General features: G+C 46.1%; 1 protein-coding gene and 1 pseudogene across 1 annotated transcript; one reads left to right on the forward strand and one right to left on the reverse strand.

Annotated features, from left to right (window-relative positions):
* On the reverse strand, positions 1-4,551 carry LOC149335016 (uncharacterized). Its single transcript, XM_089553722.1, has 2 exons — positions 4,430-4,551; positions 1-664 (listed from the first exon to the last, which is right to left on the reverse strand). Exons 1-2 carry the CDS (start codon positions 4,509-4,511, stop codon positions 135-137), a joined length of 612 nt encoding a protein of 203 aa, XP_089409848.1. The 5' UTR covers positions 4,512-4,551; the 3' UTR covers positions 1-134.
* LOC149335017 (uncharacterized) overlaps positions 4,510-20,675 on the forward strand; it is a 24,155-nt pseudogene continuing 7,989 nt past the window's right edge.

Consider the following 20,675-nt stretch of genomic DNA (forward strand, 5'->3'; position numbering starts at 1 on the left):
ATGAGAACTGAGAACAAGGTAGTTCGCTTCTTTCGTTCCCGCTAAAAACAGCCACGCCCGGTGAGGTTTACGCTTCATCCAGTGGTTAGACCCGAGGCGCTGTCCAGGACAGCTTTTCCGTACCCGAGCGCGCGTCAGAAAGGAAGCATGCCTGACAGCGAGATGCGACTGCAACTGTCCTCGACGCGGTCGCAGTCCACAGTCTCGAGGATCGAAAGCAGGTACTCCAGGAGCCTCACGTAAGGAACCGGAAGTCCAACCGCGTCCAGGCGCAGGTACACGTTGGTTCTTGCCGCCGCGGTGAGGCGACAGATGGCGCTGAGTCCGCAGGAGGTTCCGGTCTCTGCAGGCAGCATTCGACCGAGGGGCAGCAGCAGGGCTGCCACGGCCGACACGGCGACCAGTGCCGGTAGGAGGAGTCCGGAGGAGCGCAGTAGCCACAGCCCGAGCAGACCGAGCACAGCCGCCAGGACGTGGACGCCCTTGGGACGCTGCAAATAGCGACCATGGCCGACGGCTACGCTCGTGTCGGTGACGGTGGAAACCGTGGGCAGCGCCGCTGTTGAAGTGGAAACTGAACGGCTTCCGGCTTTCGCGGGCGCTTGGGAGTACCCCTGTGGAATGGAAGCTGAGGTTCCGCGGGATCGAGCTTTGAGGTATGGAACTGAAAGGAAACAGTAATGGCCGCTTAGAATACGCTCGCGCGCACACAAAGAAATGAACAGCGGTCGTTTTCTAATCTGAACATTTTATGTATTGTACGTTAGGCTCCATATTAGGCCAGTAATGGCACGGGGTTTAACGTATTTAGTTTTGAATAGTGTTCGAGGCTCCATGGATGATAGGTAGCGCCCTGTGAACCACCCCAAATTAAGTTTTCGGGTGTTTTCTCGATATGAACGACTTAGTGTTAATTAAGGATACCCACAAATCGAGCGAGGCACAAGGAAGTATCAGGAAGGCGCAATACAACTACTGACTTCAATAATACATGTCAGCGGTGTAGCTGATAACTTTCGCGTATGAATTCTAATTGAGCTTGTGTTTACTAGTCACGTACAGCCATGGACATGAGTTTGCGGGATGCGGATTTGCGAAAAAAAATTATCGCGGTGCTGTCAGGCACAGCAGGTCAAGGAAATGCATAGAAGCGTGCGGATATATGCGTTCTCCAGCTGCTAGAAAAATACCAACTGACTTGCTAGCGAGGCAGAGCAGTAATAATTTTTTTCGGTGAATCCTCATCCTGCCAACTTCTGTTCATGACTGTACGGCACATTGCAAATGTGAACCAAACAAGAATGTACAGCAAAATAATGAAGTAAGGTGCTTTAAACCAATTAAGCTACGGAGATGCCAAACTGTGCCCTATGCATATGGTATGCATATCCGATATGCATGGGTATGCATATCAGACGCCAGGTAAGTTCAGTCACTTTTTCCTGTCAGCCGATGCCTCTGTATACGCCAGCGTAATTCGTTTTGCGTTGCAGCGACTACGTTTTCATTTATTTTACACAATTGACTACGGGACCGGCAATAACGTGAGCAGAAGGAGTCCATTAAAGATAGTGTCTCCAGACCTCAACTGAGTTTCCGACTTGATGCCGCTAGCGGGCGAACACATTGCAATATGCCCCTGCGTGACAGCACAACGTGATGACTGCGCTGTTAACCGCAATTAATGCCGCTTTATGTCAACCGCCAGCTAATGCATCCTGCACTTGTTTAGGGAGGAACACGGAGTGGCAACTTTAACCTGGCTTGACGCCTGCACCACAGCACACGATAGACATTTGTATTTGTAATGACAGTAGGCAAGAGGCGGGTACTTTTTTGCAAAGATCAACACCCTCCAAATCACCCTCTTGCTGTAATAGACCCATACTCCAACCAGCCAAGGCTCATTTTATTGATTTGCCTTATTTAATATTATTATGGGCCCAGTTTAGGACCTAGTTGGGATTAGCGTATACACAGTTTTCACCGACATTATAGCCGTCGCCATTTTTAGTACAATTGTGAGACATCCCGGGGCGGATGAAGGCAGAGGATACAGGACGAACGCCGATCCTTTGCCTTCGTTCGTGTCCCTTTGCGTCGCCGAGATGCTCACAATTGCACTAGCGACCAACTAGCCCTGCTTTCTACTCTTAATGCCATCTTTAGGTTTAGAAATCAAAGCGCAAGCGTTGGTGCTTTGCTGATAAGCTTTCGCCTACTGGTTCTAGCATACACCGCCGAAGCTGGCAAAGATAGCGCACTTGACATCACTTGAAAACTATCGCTATTTAGCAATGTGTCCACGGCTAGGGGAAGTACAATGATCCTGCAATATAGAGCGCTTACAGCGACAGCTTTTAAGGCTGTTTCCTGTTTATGCTCTGTCGTTGGCGTAACATACCAGATGCAACGCGTCACGCTTATCGGTCAAAACGAAGTATCGTCATGCATGCCACCATAACAACGCTTCAAGACGATTGGCCAAAATTAAGTGTCTAAGTGTCGTTATGCATCACGCCATAGTTACGCGCCACTCTGAATGAACAAATACCCATCATCAATTGGCCCCAACAGTGACGTCACTCAGGTCGCGAGACATTCACTCGGGCTTACCGTGGCACCAATGCTAGTGCGTCGGCTCAGATGGAACATGCCCCTTACATGCGTGCCCAGAGTTACTAAATCGAACACTCCAACTGACAGCCGTATTTCGCACCATCCCAGCTGTCGCAGAAAATTGGATGACAAAATCCGGGATGATTCTAGGCGACGAGCGGAATGAATGCTCTCGAATGCGCATACAGCGTTATCTGAAGATCAATGATGCATGAGCTTTGAACTCTAAAGGTCGAGGGTCAAATCACGTCCACGGTGGATGTAATTTGATGGAGGCGAAATACTAAAAAGGCCTGTGTGCTGTACGATGCCAGCGCAAGTGAAAGGACCGCAGGTGGTCTAACTTAATCCGGAGCCCCTCTAATACGGCGTCCCTCATAGCTCATGAGTCGCTTCGTGACGTTATAACCCGCAGCTTAGAATTTACTTAATTTCTGCCTGCCTGCGGGATCAATACGCTTTCTTCTTTGTTAATTAAAATTAGCGGGTGCGAAGTGCTCGTACGCATAAATGACTGGACAGCTTCAGGGGCTTTGCTAGAACGTTGAAGAAACAAACAGCAACGCGTTGTTTTTTCTTACCGTAAATGGGGCTTGTCCGGAGTCACTGCACAGACTGATAAATATGCCCTTGGCCTTGTGCGAACGCTGCGCGCAACGGTAGACGTACCGAATACTCCAGGATCAGGGATATTAGGCTATTCACTAATAACGTCGTCTGTGGGCGAATAGTGCGAACAGTCCTTCCACTGAGTGCTGCGCAACTCAGTGGCAAGCGAGGGCAAACACAGAGCCTGAAACGATGGCTATATTTTGCTGCTTAATGGGATTGTTCTTGCCTTCGAGCTCGTCCCGAAGGTTGAAATTTTAAACCAACACCTGAGAAGCTAGACACCTAGGTGTTCCTACAACAGCTCATGGCCTGCCCTGTATTGTGATTACATGAGGTATGCTCTGTGAAGGACAGATGGAAGTCATTGCGCTATCGAATGGAAGCGTCAGTCGTTGAAGCTGCAGCTTTTGGAGGAGCAGTGAAGTGAATTCGAATTTTCGTGCGCTGAAAATTAAGGCAACTTCGGCGACGTTACCCACGCTGTCATGACCAACTCGCAATACGCAGTAACAGGTGAAATTAGAATTTCGGTATGCGGCATTTGGAATGCAGGCTCACGCAGCGGTCAGCGCTGTGAGGAAAAGCAAAATGAACAAATCGGTCCTAAATTACGATCGCAGTCAAAATACCCCCCCCCCCCCTCCCCAAACCTCGCCCCTTATTGTTTCTACATAGACGACACCATAGTTTCGCAGCTGCGTTGAAAGCGCCGGAAAGAACAGCAAAGTGACCTCTTCTGCTTCTTCTGGCGAAAAATAACAAAGGAATAGACTGAGTACGAACGGAACACAATTAACGGTGTCTCGATAGCCAGAAAAACTCCCTGGAATCATATTTACGGTGCACAGAACTGTCTTTAGTGCCCAAGTAAAGCATAAGTTCAGTGTCTAGAGCAGAGCCATTAGGGGCAAAGTAGAACGTTCTTGCGGGCTAGTTGGTTCACTGCAGACGGATGCCCATTAGGGGCATCCGTCTCGAATTTCGGTATACCGGATGCCCATTAGGGGCATCCGTCGCCCCGACATCATCCCGCAACAACACTCTGCAGTGGTAGCCGGAGCAGCGAGACAATCCACCGGACTAGGACAGTGTCTTGCTTATAGGGTGGCTTCTTGCGGAGTGCCAAACCCGCACTTAGGAGGCACAATAGACGGTGCTAATGCCTGTACACAGCTTACACACTCCCCGAAGAGCTTACCGTAAATGAGGGCCACGGTCAAGATGACGGTCAAGGCGAAGACGCCGACTATCACGAGGGAAACCACACTTCGAGGATGCATGGCTGAAAGGTGAGTCTGACCCGGAAGCCGCAGCCACCCGGCACAGCAGCAGAAGCAGTAGTGTGCCAAATAGTGTAACCCATGTCTTGAACAGAGTCCCTCGTTTTACTGTCTTTCACGCGTAGACATAATGATAAGATGGCATGTTGCTCGCCATGACCTGGACAACAGCCACAGCTGGCTTGCATACAGGATTCGTTGCTAGCACTAGCAGCTGTAACATGTCTGCGATTTTTAATTATCGTTTCGTAGATTATGGGCCCCTCCTCGAGAAAATGTGGTGCATGTATGCGTTCGATAAATGACGGCCGCGCATTTACAATAAAGAATGACGTAGCAGAACAAGCACGGCATCTAAACGAAACACGACTGGCAAGAATAGCAGGCATACTGCTCCTGCGGGTGAGTTTTTGTTCCACCCTTGTGCGCCAGTGTTATCGGCGCCGAAGTTTCAGTTCCCCGCGCTGAAAGTCGCCACGGAATTAGATAACACAGTTTTCACCTTAACACTTGACGGGACTGCTAGGACAACGAAGAACACCACCGACGCGGAACGGCGGTCATCGGCGGCCCCTTCGGAGCGCCATGATAGGACGTCTGTTCGAAGGCGCGTTCGCTTGAAGGAGTAGTCACGAAGTTTAAGCTGTTTTCAAAAAATTTTTTTTTGTCCTTTGAGCCTTGCCATCAGTTTAATTCTTTAGATGCTCAGAACTTTATAAAACACAGGAAGCCTTGTATACTGCGTCAACAATTGATAACTATTTTTTGAATTTTTTTCTCTAATGTTGCTCCGGTTTCACTTTCAACAACCAAACAATGGCTACGACGCAAAAACGAGCGGCGTCCACGTGAGGCATACCACTCCAGTATGGTCGCTGCTTTATTTGTTTTAATTCAAATGAACTCCTGCTCAAGCCTGCTGAAAAGTTGGAATGACAAAAATTGAACAAGCAGCAATTATACGGCACTTTATGCACGCCTCATGTGACCTCAACGCGTCTCACGCTGCAGCCACCGTTAGGCTTTTGAAATCGGAACGACATGAGAAAAAGAAATCACTTTAAACTGTTGAGCTGTCTTAGGTGAACACGTTTTTACTCGTGAATACCATCTTCCAGGACACAATTGCAAAGAAAAATTATGAATCCAACAATATGGTGTCTCTACTCCTCCCCCATGGCATCCGAGATTTCATGTCCGTCTGATATGCTTATGGTCCGAAAGGTGGCGTCATCCAACTAACACTAACACTGGTTGCGTGACTGGCAAAAAGTAGACCGCAAAGATATGCCACATTTGGTATTTATTAAGTTGTATTGATAAGGCTTCACACGCCAACAGTTTCGGTAGAGCACTGCCACAGCGCATGACATGGCGGCGGACCAGAGGGAGGAGATTACGCTGAAAGGAAAGGCGTGGCAGCTGCCTCGCTCTGGGTGTCGCTGCGGTGGCGATAACTGGCAGGATACGAGTAGCCATGGCGTTATAAAGCGACAACAGTGGCTGGCTCCCCTTTACCGGCTGCCGAGTGCGGCGCTGCGGTTCTTCTTTTGAAGATGACGCTACCATGACCAACCTACACCAGCCAAACACTCTTGATTGCTTCGTGGTACACTGCGTATTTCGAATCTGGTTGGGTATATCAGCAGAGTATGCTTTAAGGCATACTGCCGCAGGTTTTTTTCACTGCCATCGACGAAGGCTACACCTGTTCTCTCAATAATATGTCTACCAGTGAGGAAAGCTGTCTAAGGATGAGACAGGGGTTGATGAATCAGCTTTGCTTTACTTGGAAAGCGCGGTCACCAGAGACATAAAAATATTTAGAGAGAGCACTTAAGACTACTGAAGTGCTTTGAATGCAAAAGGATTGCCGTTTTTATGTTTGTTTGCTTTCTATATTTATTTTTGCATTCATTTTTCAATTTTTTACCTTCCTTTCTAATGACACACCTACTTATTAGCATACAGTCAATCACAAGGGAAAGCTGCCGCGGTGGCTCAGTGGTTACATGGAACTCGGCTGCTGACCCGCAAGACGCGGGTTCGATCCCGGCCGCGGCGGTCGAATTTCGATGGAAGCGAAAATCTAGAGGCCCGTGCGCAGTGCGATGTCAGTGCACGTTAAAGAACCCCAGGTGGTCGAAATTTCCGGAGCCCTCCACTACGGTGTCCCTCATAGCCTGAGTCTCTTTGGGACGTTAAATTCCCATAAACCTTAAAAAAAAAAACCAATCCTAAGAGAACGCATATACTAGCTTCACATTTGTTCGCCACGAGGCAACGTGGCTTGTGGCCTATAGCTCGTGCGCTGATTTCGCAATTTTAAAGTCGTGGTTTCAATTCCCCGCACATTCGGAAGAAATTTATCTTTCTTTGATACGACGGTGACGTCATCTTGGAATTTTGGTACCACTGCTTCCGGTCAACGCCAACTCCGGTTCTCATTGCCGATGAGCCATAAAACGCTTTCGCACGCGTGTAAAAACACATATGTAATACAATAATTATTCTGGCGTTCAGAATCCGGGTATAGCTCAAACGTGTTTTTACCATGGCTGCCGTGGTATACACCCTGAAGGAGCGTATTAGGAGCAGCTTTTCAGTTCTGTACCAGCGCCACTAAATCGGCGCTCTGACTGCTTTATTACGCAGCCTTGCATGCGATGCCAGCCAGAGAGAGGCGCATGCGCGCAAGATTGCCGTTAGTGTCGCCTAGTGAGATGTCGACTCCCGCGCGGTGCGATCGCTGCTGCTCGCCTTTTATGCCCACTTATTCTTTTTTTTTTTGCGCGTGTACTAACGCGTGGCGGTGAGAAGGGCTGATGGTAAATAAAACGGAGATAGAGCAAGCCGCAAATGGCGAGTGGCCTCGAGCGTGGCTGCTGCGTCTTCTTTGTGCAAGCAAATGCGCAATCTCTCGTCCTGTCACCGGCACAGCAGCAGGCAGATGCTGCTCGTTTGTTTAGAAAAAGCGCTCCAGAAAACGGCTTGGGCGACGATTCACGCCTGTGACGCGTTCCCTGTGCGCTGACTTGGCTCCGCGGTTGCGTCGTAAGGAGTTGCCTTGGAGTGCCGTTTTGAACGGAGCTTCTGGAGAGTGTTTCCAGTTTAACTTGGCCAACCGCAGCAAAAAGAACAGCAAACTTGGCACTCGTCGATGCTGTAGAGCATAAAACGACAAATTATGTCGCGAAGTATGTTGGCGGTATGGCCTTGGATTTGTCTATACCTGGTGTTTCAAGAAAGACTCTAAGTAATTCTGGAAAATAGGCTTTTTTCTGGCAAAAATATCGCCTTTTCAGCATAAGTGTTACCAGTGCTGACCGACACCAGAAAACCGGTGAATCGTTTTAAGTAGTAGGCTAGTTAAATGATTTTTAATAAATAACTCTTTAATTATTAGAGTTAGGCGCTAGTTGCAATCAGAGATTTGTAGCCGGTCGTTAGTAATAGCCATATCAGTTTTTAGAATCTAGAAAACGCGATTAGCTTTGGCGCTGTGGCAATACAAACTTGGGGTTTGTTGACTAGCTTTGTGCACTGTAAAGGTTGCTTTGCCTGAATGCATTTCTGAAGTACCTATATGAATTTTAGCCCGATTTAGCCAGATTTTGTAGAGCCACAGCGCCGAGCGCAATCACGTTTTCAAAATTCTGAAAGCTGATATGGCTATTGCTAACGACCGGCTGCAAATCTTTAATTGCAACCAGTTGCCTAGCTGTGCTAGTTAAAAAGTTAATTATCAGGAATAAGTAAACCAGCTGATTACCTACGACAACTCACTCGCTTTTAGGTGTCCGCCAACACCCCAAAAAGTCTATTTTTGAAAATTACTAAGTTTTTTCTGGAACGCCCGGTATGCCTCCAAAGCAGTCTCCTGAAACGTCAGAGCTGCACTTCTGCACTAAAACAGAAAGGAGTGAAAAGTGAGCAAGGTGCCCTCTAGAACACACCCTTTTAGAAATGGGCGTGCGCTACAGGACAGCTGACTCCGTTTTCACTCCCATATAGGCGTATTCGTTTTCGGAGTGCAGCGTCTGAAATGAAAGGAATTCACCAGTGCGCTCTAAAAAGGAACACTAAAAATTAAAACTCTCCCAGCCCATGCCACTAAGTACAAATGGTTTGAACTGATTAGAAGTGGAACAAATAACTTAGATAAAAAAAGATTTTGCACAGCAGAAAGAAAAATAAAATAAAAATAAAGCAAAGTGTAGATGCTTGGTTAGCAAGCTGCCGGGCTAGTTGGTGATGCATTTTCTGAAGGAGTTAGCGCAAAAAAACGGACAAGGGACATAAAGAAAGGACACATAAGACATTCACGAGAGCTCGTGAATGTCTTATGTGTCCTTTCTTTCTGTCCCTTGTCCGTTTTTTGCGCTAACTCCTTCAGAAAATGCTAGGTTAGCTCATGCAGAAGGCCTGCTTCAGTTCGCGGCCGCCATTAGCTGAATGAACTCCTTTTTACACCGATAGCTGTTAAGCGCCCGTTTCTGGTTTTTCTCTAGTAGTAGCAGTAGTAGTAGTAGTAGTAGTAGTAGTAGTAGTAGTAGTAGTAGTAGTAGTAGTAGTAGTAGTAGTAGAGTAGTAGTAGTAGTAGTAGTAGTAGTACGAGTAGTAGTAGTAGGAGTAGTAGTATTATGTTGCAGCTTTTCGTAGCCGTCGGCGTAACCGGTGGGCGCGTTGCTATGAGAACCACTCAGGAGGTGGTTGCCTTACAAAGAGGAAGGTATTACGTGAGTTCGGAAATGCGTAACCGGTGGCTGATTGCCACAGGAGGCGTCCGGAGAGTGGTTGCCATGAAAGGAGAAAGGTTTCTGGAAAGCGGAAGCTTCCCCAACCGGAGGATGGTTGGGGGATTCCACCTGCAAAGGACAAGGACAGGTACCATGGAAGGGGTCTTTATAATGGCTTTATGGTTGCCCCGAAAACCACCCGGAGGGTAATTACCCTGGAAGGACGAGGAGGGTTTCCGTGTAAGGGGCAGGGTACGGCGACAGCATGGGGAGGCATAACAAGAGGGTGGCTACAACAGTCACCGGCCGGAAGGGGGTTATCATGTGGAGGAGGGTGTGGCGAAAGCGAAGAACCAGAGGTTGACTATCGGGTGGTTACCGTGGTACGCCTGACTACGCTCTCACCATACGGTCCTCTTTCCATGATAAGCAAATGGTTACCGTAAAAGGAGGGGGGAGGGTATGGCGAGGTCAGAGCAACGTAGCACGGCTCGTCTGCAGCGGCTGCTGCGAAACGTGCCGTCCTAGAAAGGATCATCGGCGCCGCTGTTCTTCTAGAGCGGCGGACTGGAGAGGGGACCTACAAGAAATACGACTACGTCTGGGAAACTGAAATGAGCCCTAGAGCTATGCAGACGTGAGGTCACACTAAAACTCTCTACCCCAACATATCGTTAAGTATAAATACCCCAACATGTGTCAGCTGAATCTCGCATTAACCAGTGGTAACCATTCTGCCAATTTTTTTTTTTTCAGGTGAGTTCACCGTCCTTCATATTTTTAAATACGGTGCTTTCTATGCCAACTTCTCAAAGTCTTTCTTTTCTCAACAGTTAACGTGGTACCATTTTCTCGCCATTTTCTTTAGACAGGTTTTGCCAGCAGTACTAACATGACGGAAGCCAACACTCACTCTAAGCGAGCAGTGTAGGTTAGTGTTTCTACCATTTCTTTTCATGTTTGGTTTTCATCAATCGAAAGAAATAGCGTAACTATTTTATCGCTGTAAAATAATTGATTAGAAAGGAGAAGAAAAATACATTGCGATATACGTGGATTATCAGTTGGTTGCTATTCCTGTCAAGCAGTAAATACGCATAGTAAAAGCAACTTAAATCTGCTTAACGGATATGGTCGCCGGCTTGCAGCACAAAGCTACTTCAACACACACGAACGTTGTGGCGTGAGAAAGCAGCCAAATTGTTAGGAAACAAATAATGAGCCACTAGGACACTTGGAGGCAGCTGCATTAAGATCCAATTAAGTTTCCGCCACTGCCATTGTCGATTCTCGTCTTGTAATTTTTGAAGCGGCACCGAATTCAATCTTTCGTGTTGCCACATTCAGTTTCTGAGAGTGCCCGAGCAAAGGCTTCCTCTCCAATTTTCTCTCAATTGTCTCCAAACGTGGGGCAAAGGGAAAGGAGAGTGCGAGAAAGGATGGTAATCAGAATTTTCGCCGAAAGCTAAAGGAAGTAGCGGGAAGCAGTTGCGTTTCCAAAATGATTATGGGGCACCTAAAGGAATTCTCACTTACGACGAATTGGCTGCGGCTTTGACGGCTGCCCGCCGCTTTGAAGGCGCCGCCTCCTGAATTCTGGAAGGGCAGTTCTCGCAAGTGGAACCTAGAGGAACCGGCCATGCTAATTGGATAACGTCTTGAGGCGACTTCCGCACAACACGAATGTTCGTTTCAACCTTGTAGAACGGCTTGTCCTTGGATGGGGCATGGGCCCCGTGTCATGCTGCTTATTTTGTGTTTTCTTTTTTTGTTATTTTCTTGTGCTCCTTCGCGTTCAGGCTTATTAAGGGCCAGAATTTTTGCTGCTCGGACCACTCTGTATGCAGCAGACAAGCTTAAAACTTTGCCACTCGAAAATACCCAGGTAGAGAACAGAATTAGGAGTCACGGACGCCGCTAAACGAATTCTAATGAGTTGCAGCTACTAGGCTCATAATACATGCAAGGGCGTGACTTTCGAAGTTCTGGAGCGTATTGTGAATATGTAGGCGCAGGCCGTTATTCATCGAAACTGCGGCTGTCTTGTGCGGCAACCGCGGTCGGAGAGCTGGAAAGGAAAAACAAACAAATAACAAATCACGGGTGAGTGTGTGTCTCACCGCTCACTTTCCGTTCCGTTTTTGTTTTTTTGCTAACCGCGCCTTCCTGCGTCGGTGTTCTCTTCCGTGCTGAATGCCCGAACACTTTTTCAGGTATGGACCAATAACCAATGTACCGCACACAAAGCTGCAACAAACCAATGGCATGCGTTTAGTCTCCACCGCAGAGCTGACATAGTGCTTTTAGCAGCAGGAGAGAGGCCAGCGGTGGTGAGAAAGGAGTCGATGAGATCTAGGCCACGTTGCAGGGTGTCCTGTACGTGACCGGGAGAGCCAGACGAACACCAGAGAGTGATGTCATCGGCGTAAAATATACGATGCAGGTCGGGAATTTCAGCTAGCTGGGAGGCGAGAGGGGCCATAGCGAGATTGAAAAGGGTAGGAGAGAGAACAGCACCTTGAGGAGTGCCACGGGTGAGGTGGTGTGGGTTAGACAAGTGGCCTTCTTCGGCACATTCAGATGAATGCAGTTATCACCCCGTCCCGCCTCTTAATCTATCGCTATCGATCGGACCCTTCCTGTCCCAACTGCCCCTGTATCTATGCGGACCTGGCCCATTGCCTCTTCTATTGCCCGGCTGCTCAGCAGTCGGGTTCCTTCCCCCCACCCTCTCTATCCATCACCACCTGGCTCGACTGGCTTGGCGCTGAAGGGGAAGAAGAACAGCGACTTCTGGTCGCCCAGGCGGTCGACATGCTCGGCCTGTAAATCATGGTCGAATAAAAGTATTCTACTACTACTACTACTACTTTTAGCATCCATATCGCATGCGTAAGGTGCTGGTTCGATCCCCCGTTCCCACCTTGCGTAAGGTGGTACAATAGGTACAAGTTTTCCCTTGGCTTGGTGCTCCGCTTATCTTCGTTGAAACGCTCTTAACTACTTTCTTTAGGGCGGGAAAACAGGCAATTGCTGTGTGGTGTGAGTAAATTTTTTTGTTTCACCCAACAGATTAAAACCTTTTTATTGCGACTCCTCATAGCGTAGGTAACCAAATTCTTTATAATGACATGAACATAAACATAGTCTACATTGCTTATTAAAGAAAATATCTTCGATTGGCAAATTGAGAGACTGGCACAAAAATTCACAATATTAAATGTATACAGACAGAATAGGATAATAAAAAATATACAATGTACACTTTGATCTCTACCATGTCAGAAACGAGCCATTACAATTACGGAGCTCTTCATGCTACACTTTCCAGTCAACAAAAATTTCTCGTGCGCAGTGCTTTGAACCACTGCGCCGTGCAGTGCTATGGTCGACCACGAGACGTCTTGCAGAAAACTGCGTCCGCTATGCTGCTGGCGGTACGGAATCGTTCAGCACATCCCCGGTACCTTCAGAGAGACCTGGAAGGCAGTGAATCTCCTCGGCAACGGCGGCAACAAAAGTTACAACGGGCATCTGTCGAAAGTTGGGACTGGGAGCAAAAATAACCTTATGGTTGCTCTACCAACTGAGCTAACAGGGATGACAAGCTAATGGTTGCCACAAGCTTGCCGTCCCGGTTAGCTCTGTTGGTAGAGCGACTGCGCCGGTGAAGCACTGGTCCCGGGTTAAAACCTCGGGCCAGGACGAATTTTTCTTTAACTGCGAAGTCTCTGAGAAAGCTGTATACCTTTCCTTTGTAGCCGTAGGGCTGCGCTTGGGAGAATGCCAATGAGTAATTACTCCCTTGTTTAGTCACAGCGCAATCTGACTAGAGAATGTTTTCAGCTTTATATCACCCTCCTCGACGTCGAAAGAGAGATCGAAAATTACTCGAATAGCGAATTTTCCAAGCTCCGGATTGACGCGGGTATCGATTGCAATGGTGAAGAGCATTCTCCCGGACTACGTGTTCGCGAATAATTTAGGAAAGAAACGGAGGGCGTGAGTGTACACACGTATGGAACGTCGATACAAAGGTCTTTTGGAGTTCGCAACAGCAGAAAGAATCCCCCTAGTGTCTTTTACTTTAATCTAGTCGTGCACATTGTGAACGCTTTCATGCAGTAGAACGTCAGAAAAAAATTTTCGCACTTTGTACTTCGTCTTACTTTATAGTGACCGCTAATTTCCTGCCAGACATTCCACAATAGCAGTAAACATCCTCGATATTCAGAACAAGCGAGAAACTAAATACAGAAGGAAAAGCGATTCCAAGGCAATGGCTGCTCGCTCAGCAGTCATACAAGTTAATGGTGCCTCCGCGCCCTTATAAAAATGGTCTATAGACAGCCCATAGACTTCTTATTGACTATATTGACTTTCTATAGATATTACTTTTGACCATTCATAGTTTATAAACAAAAGTCTACTAAAAGTGTATGGCCATAAATCTCTAGATTGTCTATAGATTGTCTATGGCGTTTGTATTGCCTATAGACTGTTCTCTAGGATTTGTCTATAGACAATCTATAGAATTTACAGACAGAAGTCTACAGACACTCTATAGACTGTCTAAAAATTTTTATGTAAGGGCGGTTTTCTACGAGCTCGGAAGAATAGCAAAGTTAAAGGGTGAGGCATGCGACATATTGAAGTGTCACATGTTTCGTGCCTTATCAAGACTGTCCCCCAATCTGAAGATTATGTTCGAAGTGAAGCCTTGTCTCGATTTCTTCATGGTAAGTTCAGACGAGAAAAGTATGTTGAAGTTAGTAACATTTTAATAAATGCCTTAAATACAAGTGTTTATGATGTTGGCATCCATGCCGTGAGACATGCCCTGTCCCACTTTTTATTTCTCGCTCAAACCGTTCCTTAGGCATACCCTTGCCCCCTGTTCTGAAAAAAAAAAAAAATTACGTTTCTAAATGGTTTTCTTGTATTTCAAGTCTAAAACATTTACTATTACCAACTCTCACGAAGTATTTTTTTTTTAATTTGTTCGTACCATACAAAGGGTTAAACACTTCTTGCCACCGCCTAGACATTGTAGAGATCTTATGAACAAGTAAGATAAAGACAAATAAAACAAGTAAGACAAAAAAAAGCTATTAAAAACACCCTTCTTAAATTTGAGGGCCTTGACTTCCTTTTATTCAACAGGAAGGAGCAGAAACGTATAAAGCAGTGACTCTCTTCTAGAGGGATGCTCAGATACTTTCTGGCTCGAGAAAAATAAATAAATAGAAGAAACACTCTCTCCAGCTGCTGGCGTGCACTAAATGCGCCCAGAGCTCATAAGTGGTACTGTGTCATTGTTCCTTCTGCGCCTTCAAATATCTGGATGGAGCGTGATAGCAGAGCTACAATAATCGGAACCATGGATGACGAAATATTGACAGGCCATTCTTCGAGCCTTATCTAAAAGTTTTTGGTTCAATGCAGAAATAACAGCAGGCTTTTCAAAAACGTGAACGGAGCTCGAAGTAGCATCACCAGCCCAATAACTAGTAGCAGTAGTAGTTGTAAGGTTCACTTTATTTCACAAATGTGCATACAGTGCTTAGAATAAGCCACAGGCCAAAAGCTAAAGAAAAAGCTTGAAAACGCCCGTGACTCATCTAAGAGTCATTACAAAAAAATAAAAATAAAATAAACACATACATACACCGGTGGCAGGTCGCATACAAGCACACTATAGAAACAGATTATAATATTTACGGTTGAACGGACTGCTACACAGAGAAGTAGTTTTGAAACTAGAAAAAACTTTACAACTGAACAAATGCATTTTAAAGTTATAGACTGGTGGATTGATGACAAATGGGAAAAGGACACCGATACATACACAAACTACAATACGAGGTCTGTTAGGAAAGTATCCGACTTTATTTTTTTTTCGAACACCTGATGGATATGAGACAAGCGCGCTTGCATCAGGCGACCTTGAACCTTCATGCGCATGCATGAATTTTTTCCCGCCTGCCGACAGCGTCAGTCGCTGGGAAGCAGCGTTTGAGTGAGGCAGTGTGCAGTGCTCTCGTCGGTTTTTTATTGCAAGGAAAATGGCGGAGTGAAAGGAGCAGCGCTACTGCAACAAATTTTGCCATAAACTTGGCGACAGCCAAGTGGAAACCATTCGAAATATTCAGACGGCTTTCGGTGAAGATGCTATGAGCAGCACACAGTTTAAGCAGTGTTACAATTGTTTTAAAGATGGCCGCACATCGGTGGAGAACGAGCCACGCTCTAATCGGCCATCAATATGCCAAAATGACCAGGTCATTGCCGAACTGAACGCTATGGTGATGCGGGACTGTCGCGTGACTATCCGAGAAATTGAGGAAGAGGTGGACATGAGCGATTTCCCCGCACATTCCATTATCACCGAAGATTTGGCCATGGAGAGAGTTGCGGCGAAATTCGTTCCGAAGCTGCTCAAGGTGGAGCAAAAGCAGCTTCGTGTTGGTCTCACAGGACATGCTGGATTCCGCAAACAGTGACCCCGACTTCATCAACATCGTAATCACTAGTGACGAGTCTTGGGTGTACAGGTACGACCCGGAAACTAGATCCCAGTCGTCAGAGTGGAAGCATTCCACGTCACCAAGACCAAAGAAGGCCCGCCAATTGCGCAGCAATGTGAAAGTGATGCTGACTGCTTTTTTGACACCCTCTGTGTGGCAGACCACGAGTACGCACTCTACAGGGTCAAACAATGACCAAAGAGTACTACAGGGATGTCCTCCGTTGCCTACATGATGCTGTGCGGCGCAATAACCCGGAGCTGAGGTCAACAGGAAATTCGCGCACCCATCGCGCCAATGCTCCTGCACATTCCTCGCACTCGAATCAGATTTTTTGGTGAAAAACCAGACTCCTGTAGTTCAACAGACTCCTTACTGTCCTGATATGGCCCCTGCGATTTCTGGCTGGTTCCCAAAATTAAAAGGCCATTGAAAGGAGCGCGATTTCAGACAAAGAAGAACATTATGGCTGCAACGACAGCTGAGCTAAACTCCATTCCGAAAAGGGCCTTTTCGAAATACTTACCACAATGGCAGCACCGCTGGGAGAAGTGTGTGGAGTCCCAAGTAGACTACTTTAAAGATGACTAGGTTTGCAACGCTCCAGTTATGCAAGTTTTTTTTCAACGGCCAAAGGTCGGATACTTTTCTAACAGACCTCGTATATGAAAATATAAGAATAACTAGATTATTCTTCTAACATAAGAATTCTAACAGAAGATTTTTCTAACATAAGAATAGCTAGACTTTCTTAACTTCCTGCTTTGGCCTAGCATTCAAGTGCAACTAATTATAATGTTGATGCAACAAGATCATAAACCCTGCGCCTTGCTCCTTTCCTGACTGCAAGACTGAATATTGGTCCTGGCGAAAAAAAAAATAAACAAGGTATTATGGTAGAAAACCTCATCCATTTGTTACATCATATCTGTCATTTTTTACCAATGTTGAGCGGTCAACTTCGCGAGCAGTTAACTATAGATATGGGCTTCCGCGGCAGACCTCATGTAGAATTACTGCTAGCTCGTGCTGATTGAGGCCGCTTCTCCTCCTTAAGCGCGTAGCAGCTAATGCAAAAGCGCGCTTTGTTAACTGCATATGCGATAGAGAGAATAAGACGCAGCCGCATCTGACAGGCTTTTGTGCCTCTTTTTCCAGCCTCAAGAGGCAGACACATGAGGCCGTAAATAAGGAACCCTAGTGTTGACGTTAGGCGTAATCAATTAAACGCAGACCAGTGGCGACAGCTGTGCGCATAGCTCGCCAATGTTTTTTTATTAGCCATAAACATTGGATTTATTGTACCTGTCAACGAATGACGTTCCCTGGTAACAGCATGGCCTCCAGGCGAAGCCTGTTCCATGCTGGTTGATAAATACGTATTGCGTTTAAATTTCGCATTAGTGTACTGTTGTGTTAAGATCGCGCGTAAAATGTAGCCACACAAAGGACATTTTGGGGGAGCCATCTTACTATCTTTTTCGCTATCATACTGCTCGTGCAAGAGTTTTATGAAAAGACGTGGCATAAGACAGGGCTTCAAGCGAATTATTGGTGACTTAATGTATTTATTTTTTGTACAGACGCCGCAAATTTTACGATGACTACCTTTACACAGTATTGTTCTTCTTGACGACGGTGGGTTCTGCGTATGCTCAATTGTCATCCGTATTATCTGGGATCTGTTCACTGGCACCACAGCTCACCACGGGGAAGAAACAAGAATATAAAAGAGGGAGACCATGGCAGACAGAGAGGAGAAAAAAAGGCAAGGAGGTTGAGCAGAAAAAGGTTTCAGATGGCTACTCGCTACTGGGAAAAGGGGAGACGGGTTTTAAAGGAAAAAAGGAGGGAACAGAAGGATGAAGTAAGTAACGGGGCTGAGGAGGCGGAAGAAGAGAAGGAAATGCAAGGGGGTTAAAACATGGCTGAATATAAGTTGAAGCCGTGCTTCTCAAACATATTTCTTATCCTGTTCCCCAATTGCGGCGTATATTCGGCAGCAAAAGTTTTCGGGGCGAGCGTGTTAAAAATAATTTTCTGGACTATCACTCAAGCCAATCGTATAAAATGTCTTGCGTGATCAGCCCTCTGGCCTTAATATCAGGTGTCTTAGTTGGGAGGTGGTACTGCATTATCCTTTCCAGTTGCGCACTGTAAATCCTGCCGCCTATTTTTTTTTCAAACGTTTAGATTATGAGAGTTAGGGTCCTAAAACGTGATTGATATGCCCTTACTGCGTTTAGATCTATAAGTTGCGTGCTTTCAGACATTATACATGGTTTCGTCCCTGAAATACGCGCAAATGGGTGTCAGTTCCATTTTTACAAAGGCTAAACGTGCGTTGCCACCTGTTCAAATGCATGTGACTCCGCCTGCCTATTTTTCTGCCCACCACCAAAAAACGCCCCCGCACCGACTCGCACCTTTTTGGGAGTGCTAGAGGAGGAGGGAAGCGATACAACTTCGACCATACACACTAGGTAGCAGCACAGGTCCTAAAAGTAGCAGCGAAAGAGCTTTTTTACGGTTCTAAAGCTCCCTCCATGAGTACCGCACCTGCGAATTCATTGTCCAGTTTACTAGAAAAATTTTCTTTTGCCGAGTCTCAAGAGGATATGTTTTGTGCTTGAGCCCACGCATCCCGTGAACTTTTATTGCTGACTGTACATAGCGGGGAAAAAAAATATGCACGCGAGGGGCGAAAAAATGAAGAAGAAATATCTCCTAAGCCCATGCGCTGGTGAAAAGCAATGCAAAGCTCCAATTGCCAAGCTTTTACTCCTGGCCGTAGAGATGTCAGCGCTAACTATTTCTGAACAACTCTTTCACTAAAAACAAAACTTCCCTATTTTCACCGTCCCTCGGAGAAGAGAGCAACGGCGATAGATGTGTCGCCTTCTTACTCAAAGGAACCCAAAATGAGGAGCACTTAGCTCAGATTGCACCTGCACCATATTAATGAGGGGGTGCATTCTAATCAACTTGCATCACCATTGGACAGGCTGCAGACCTCGAGCGCATTCACTTATCAAGTCTAACCACAGTCAGACTGCGATGATCACATACTACGCTCAAAACGAATAACTTCGCCCAAAACTAGGTCATAACCCCTTTTACAAGAATAATATCGTCGAAAAAAGATGGAGCGTTGCTTGATACATGCATGTGCTAGCATCCCACCCAAGCTATCTGCCCTAAATGTTAAACGCTAGTTGGCAGGCTCTTTTGTGTGCTTCGAATAATAATATTTATTTTTTATCTGTACTTACGCCACTTTTTTGCCAGAAGCAGAGGTGGCCTACAGGAAATATAAAACGTATGCGACCAAGTTTCAAATCCAACGAAAAGAACCGGGGATTGTGGAACCATGAAACTGTAGAATTGCAACCATTCAACGGAACGAATAATCATCACGAATGTTATAAAATTTGTAGCACGAAGCGTGACTGCAAACAGACAGAAGAAAAAAGATCGCAGACTTTGGCTGCCAGCAGCGTTGGTGCTTATGACGAGTTTTAGCGTTGGCAATCGCTCTACGTGCACAGAGATGTTTCAATACTTATCTTGTGAGTGGAAAGGCCTTGCAGATGCGATATATAAATACACAGCTTAATTTTTTCTACGGTATCTTTGGTATGTAATTTTCTTTCACAACGGGGATCAAATTGCCAATATATTAACAAAAACGAAACCTAACTGCCTTCTTTCGTGAGGTCTGAAACAGACGGATGTTCCTCTCATATGTGACCCACATTTCAACTCACTTGTGCCGCCGCGGTGGCTCAGTGGCTATGGTGCTCGGCTGCTGACCCGAAAGACACGGGTTCGATCCCGGCCGCGGCGGCTAGAATTTCTTTGGAGGAGAAATTTAGAGGCCCGTGTACTGTGCGATGTCAGTGCACGTTAAAGAACCCCAGGTGGTCGAAATTTCCGGAGCCCTTCACTACGGCGTCTCTCATAGCCTCAGTCGCTTTGGGACGTTAAACCCCATAAACTAAACTAAACTCAACTCACTTGTTTTTGTAGTCTTTAGTTTGCGCGACATTATTCAATTCAATTTTTCCTTTAACGTGCGCTCTACGAAAGATTGGGGGATTGTCATTGCTGCATAGGACGCGGATTTGTAATTAATTCTGATCAAATCAGGTAAATACGCCATCTAAACTTGGTAATGAAAAGCAAGACTGCCGTGTGCCATCTCTTTGTCAATATCCAGAGCATCTTTTTGCCTTTTTTTTACTCTTGGTTTTGTCAGGAAGATGTCTGTATACATCATGTATAGTAGTAAAATATAATATAGTCACGCCCAGAGTACGACAAAATGTTTTTCGTCCTTTCGCAACGAGAGACTTTCCGGTAGTATTGTGTCATTTTTGTGCAGTTTTATCACTACGACAACACACTGCTTAACTCATCAGCAAATTCTGTTGTTACTACGCATTTTTTGTTTTTGCTACATGGTCATGTCCCAAAATACTAGGAAAAATTTGAGAAGGGTAAGTTGCTGGGCTAACTGGTTTTCAGACACCATCGCATAAGCAGCGCCTGCCGACGAGGATATTGAAGGAAAAACGACACACACAACTGCGCCAAACTTCAGCGCAATTCAGTGCAGTTGTGTGTGTCATTTTTTCTTTCTGACTGTTCTCGCCTGCAGAGGCTGCCTATCACACGGTGTAGAAAAATTTGTTGTTATTACGGAAAATTTTCTGCACAGTTTTTGGATAGAATTCACCATTCCCCCTTGAATTCAATACACTCCCACTTGGGCCTTTACGGCCGTAGTAAAAATGGTCTATAGACAGTCTATATATAATGAATAGACAAAAGTAAATATCTATAGGAAGGCAATAGAGTTTATAGTAAGGCTACAGACTGTCTATAGCTAAATGTCT

This window comes from Amblyomma mixtum, chromosome 7 (assembly GCF_055824585.1).
Source record: "Amblyomma mixtum isolate Tamu chromosome 7, ASM5582458v1, whole genome shotgun sequence".
NCBI lineage: Eukaryota > Metazoa > Arthropoda > Arachnida > Ixodida > Ixodidae > Amblyomma > Amblyomma mixtum.